Consider the following 5,148-nt stretch of genomic DNA (forward strand, 5'->3'; position numbering starts at 1 on the left):
CTAGATCTGTGATATCCCCTACTTTTCTTCTATTTGGATTCCTTAAATAATTGTTCACATTTTGAGCCATTCCCATTTGACTTTCTTATGTCCAATCGTGAAAACCTAAACTTTGAAATCTTGAAAGCAAAACCACCTGATCTTAATCGAGAGTTTTCTTAAATGACTCCTAGTTATTTAAGATATAATTAACTATAGGGGTTTGCCTCTATAGGGAACCAGGAACCTAGAAAAAATAAACCCTATCTAATTTTTATGTTAGATAGGGGAACTTGTTGGCCTTTTTATAAAAATATTTCGCAGACCAAACGGATGTCACAAATTGTTTAGTCTAGATGATTAAATCCCTATTACAAGTAATATATTTATTCTTCGGGATAAATGTATTGCTTGTAGTATTGTATTAAATCATCTAAACTATTTAAAAATGTGAGACTCATTTGGTCTCACTTATTTTAAAAATTAAAATGTTACTTCTTTAAAAAAATTATATTTATATTTAAATTATTTTCAAAATCACAAAATCATCACCTTTTCAAACTACGAAAGTTAAGTTGAACAATAAAACGGCCGACACTAACCTAATCTATCAAGGTTTTCAAAAGACTATTTTTTTCATTGTTTTTTTTCACATATAGAAAGCAAACTATTAATAATCTTAAACTGACAATGATACAATTTATCGGATAAGCTAAACAACAGATCTAAAATAGTATTCAATTAGGCTTGATCACTCTTCAGGATATGTTCATCACTATCCGAACAAGATAAAAGTATTTTTTGTAAAAACAAATTTTTCATTTGTTTTATTTTTTTTGTTTCAATATCTAAGTAACTAATATGTTGCATACAAATATGCAGGAAATCTAATATAATTAACAATAACTATATAGATATAGTGACATTGATATATAAGATCACAACTCAAACAAAGAGCAAAAATACAAAGAAACCCTTTTTTTTTTTAAAATAGGATAATTAACTAAAAGGGAAAGTATAAAGCCAAAAAGCTACAGTAGGCTTATAAAATACTAAGAAAGAAGCAAACTTAACAAGCTTGTTTTTTATCTTATATTTTAAAATCCACTAGAACCATCCAACTCTGATATGAGAGAGAACCTCTAAAACTGGTAAATCAATATCCACATTAGTTGCACGGGATGTAGAAGCTAAAACAAAAGAAATAGTAAGGGCAAGCACATCAGATGCCGCTTTAAAAAAATCAATTGTCCCTTATTTTGGGAACAAGTTGCCACTGATGAAGCAATAAGCATTAAAGGAGAAGGGATACCATGAACATTTTGGTGAACTTAGTGATCTTCAACAAATGATGATTTTATTAAATCCAAATGGGCCTCGAAGCACTCAGAGTGAATGTAGCCAAAGATCTTACAAAAAAAGTGAAACTAGCAGAAGCCTTTAAATTATAATTATAAGACAAAGAACCAATCTACTCCTTGTTAAGAAGAGGCAATATCCAATTTCACGAAAACTCCAACCACTGACTGCCCAGAAAGATAGACAATAGTCCAAAGGATTGCCAAAAATTGATCCCATTGACTATAAAGTTGATTGATCAAAATAATATAAATGTAAACAAGAAAAGTCACCCAAAGCGATTCAGCATCCGCATCAGCAAGTACCTTGCATGGTATGTATGGCAAGACATGATTCAAGTGCAATATGAATCCAAAAAATGTTTGACAACAATATGATGATGATAAAAAAGATCAAATAAAAATTTACTAATCAACTACAAATCTAACATAAATTTGTAATAATATCCATATTGAGACGACCCAAAGAGAAAACTCCAACAATAGTGAAAGAGAACGATCAAGCAAGTTTGGATCTCAATATCAATGAAAAAAAGTACAAGTTTGTCTTGAAAAGAAACTTTCTTATGTAAATGAGGATCTTCAGCTTGATGAAAGAATAGTGAGGATTGAATTTAACCCAAATTCGGCAACCCACTCACCACATTAGCAAAGGAGTGAGAAATACAGGCAAAAGACAAAAGAACCTCGCACATGACCAAAGGTGGGTTAGAAGACACCACTAGAGTCCTAGAAGACAAAGGTGGAGGAATCTCATAAATGATCAAAACCATCAAAGAAGGGGCCTAAGGTGGATCAAAGGAGATGCCATAACCTATGTTCCTGCAAAGAAAGATACAAGTGAGCATATGTAGAAAGAGAAGGAAAGCTGAGATGAGCAGCCCAAAATAAGTGAGGAAACGATGGGAATAAACTCAAAATGGGGAAAGAGAAGACCAACTTAAAGATAGAGGTCAAAGAGGGGAAATGTGCAGCGAGCCCTAACCTAGAAGGATAGAAATAACCACAAAGAAAGCTTCAAAAGAAGGACGAGTAGGAGACCCCTCGCAACTAGATGTCCTGTGTCCCAAATGAGTGTAGCTATACAAAAGTATTGAATGGAACCCACACATGCTTGCCAATTGGAACTAGTGCATACGGATACATGTACAAAATTTCATGTAGAGATGAGCATGGAAGCAAGTGTGGAGGGTCGAAACAGTGTGCCAACAAAGCTTGGTTTCTCTCTCGTAGATCGTGTGGCCTTGAGAGATTTCTTTTACTACTATGAGAGGTGGGAAGGAGGGAGTAGTCCATTTGAACATTTTAGGGTTTGAGTCCTGTCATTATCCATCTAGGTTTTAAACATTTTGTTACCTTTACTAATGATCATCATAATACTACTTGGGTTTACTTACCCAAATAATGATTATATGTCTATCTATATTTTACACATTTTCTCAGAAAATTAAAGTTCAATTTTATGCCATAATTAAGACTCAAAGAGATGACAAATTGATAATGCCTTGTAACATATGTAATATTAATTCCAATCAATTTCTGTTCATCATGGAATTATTTACTGAATATATCCTACCATTTTTATATGCCTTTGTCAATTCTTTCTAACATAAAGCATTACAAGATATTTGATAGAAACAAGCTATGTATACTAAAATGGTTTCTTTGCTTAATTGATGAACATGAGATCATGCTACAAGTCCTATTGACATTAAATCAATAACATGATGATAGATATACACCATCAAGTTTCCTCCAAATGGAAACATTATTAGGTACAAGACTAGTTTTACTCCTAAAGGGTTCAATCAAATCAGTGGGATCAACTATGTTCACACTCCCAGGATGCCTGACTCAACTTTGTCGAAATTCTTTTTTTCTATTGCCATCAATCAAGGTCTTCTCTTGCTACAAATGGATATAAAAAATATTTTCCTCAACCTCAATATCATGGGTGTGTTGCCCAGAAGAAGAACAAAATATGCAAGCTAAATAAATCCATATATGAACTTAAGCAAATTCCTCAAGCTTAGTTCAAGAAATTTTGCAAGGTTGCTACAGAGGTTGGCTTTCTTAGCAGTTCAATAAATCATTCCATCTTCATCTTCAACAGATATTATTCATTCAGGTATATTATCATGGTAGTCCATATTGATAACATACTCCTTATTGAAAGTGATCACAAAAATACACCTGTGTGTCAATAGAACAAAGCTCTCATATTTTCCTTTGGCTTTGGTTCAATATGGCCACTTGCTTCTATCAGCGTCAATCAAGCCATGTGAGCACATGAAAATATTCAGCCTAGGAATAAATAAGGGGATTTCATAAAGTTGCATTCCATCAAAATAAGTCAGGTATGGAAGATTTGCATTAAAGGAATAACAAGTAAATCGCATGTTTAAGCTTGGGTAGGAGCTGGTGATAATTAAGTAGAAATCAGAATTTCACAAAGTTAAATTTCAAATAATATTTAATCGACAACAAACTAAGAAAAAAAGCGCCACATCAACATAAGAGTAAAAAATTTGCAGCCTGTTAAAGGGTTGTTACCGAGGAAATCATATAATTTTGAGCAAGAACTTTGAAGGATGCATGTGCAAATGAAATAATTGCAGAAATAAGCTAAAGTTTCCATTTGTTCTAAATCTCATGGTATATCAAAATATAATTAATAATGTCAACAACAAATCTGTTACACATTCATATGATGTTCGTTAATTAGACTTTAACTCATAGTATGTTGAAGATTGGTAAACAAGCATAATGATGTGCCTTGTAACTTACTTGAAATGTCTCAACTTTGTACAGTGGAAAATTTTCAGTGCAGTCTCGTGCCTTGGAAGTAGTTTTGTTTTGAAATACTATTATCATCCTGTACAATTTTTCTTTGCCAAACTGGTTGAAAATAGCTTGTACGGTTGCCAACTTGACAGGTTCAGGTCCGCAGAAGATAACAAGTATCTGAAATGAAAGATCAAGCTTTCATCTTTAGAATAATGCATCGAATAGAGTGGTTGAAGTCTTGAGACCCATATGCATTAGTTGTTTGAAGCATGCTAAAGAGAACTCAAACTCAGAAATGCAAAATAATAAAGAAAACTCGTATGTGCTGCTATAAGCAAATTGGTAATAAAACTCAAGGTCTTCTCTCAAACTTAGGGGTTTGGAATGGTGGTAGAGGTGTGGTGCGGTTCACACCACACTACTTATGTGTTTGGCAAAACTACATTTAGTTGCTTTCTCAAAATACTATGGTGGTGGGAAAATTGTATCTTACAACCTGACCTGACTAAATATGGTGGCTGCTAGAAAGCTGCGATCTGACATTTTGAAATTAAAAAAAAATTAGAATAGTTACTGCAGCTTCTTGAATAGTAGTTTCTTCTGCAACACATTCACAGCTACCTCAAACAAACCCTTGGTCTTCCAAACATCATGTTGTAACCCTAGTCAGTGTTTAATTGATAGATTCATTTTTCTCACGCCTAAGTAAAAGAGTTAGGGTAGTCAATATTTCTATTTCAAACTGTGGAGAAACCTTGGGGTTAGGGGTGGCTGAGATAAACTCTATATAATTGCATATAATATGAAATGTTAACCCTACATTATCTTGCAATCATGTATATTATAGAGGTTTGTCTTAAATTTTAGATAATCACCTTCACCATCTCTCAAAATCGTCATCATCCTTAAGTCAATGACAAGAATAGCCAAAGTCAATATAGATAAAGCTCAATAAAATTAAATTGACATTTGAGCTAGCCATATTTAACACAATCTAATACCCCTTCCCCCCAAATCCCCCCCC

The 5,148-nt window shown here is 33.3% G+C and overlaps 1 protein-coding gene across 1 annotated transcript in view; it reads right to left on the bottom strand.

Annotated features, from left to right (window-relative positions):
* LOC110032182 (DNA-directed RNA polymerase V subunit 5A-like) overlaps window positions 1–5,148 on the bottom strand; it is a 46,680-nt gene that overhangs the window by 33,088 nt on the left and 8,444 nt on the right. The window contains exon 2 of the mRNA XM_020735719.1: window positions 4,125–4,301. Coding sequence (XP_020591378.1) covers window positions 4,125–4,301 — 177 coding nt within the window. The remainder of the gene's footprint in view (window positions 1–4,124; window positions 4,302–5,148) is intronic.

This window comes from Phalaenopsis equestris, unplaced genomic scaffold, assembly GCF_001263595.1.
Source record: "Phalaenopsis equestris unplaced genomic scaffold, ASM126359v1 Scaffold000882, whole genome shotgun sequence".
Taxonomy (NCBI): domain Eukaryota; kingdom Viridiplantae; phylum Streptophyta; class Magnoliopsida; order Asparagales; family Orchidaceae; genus Phalaenopsis; species Phalaenopsis equestris.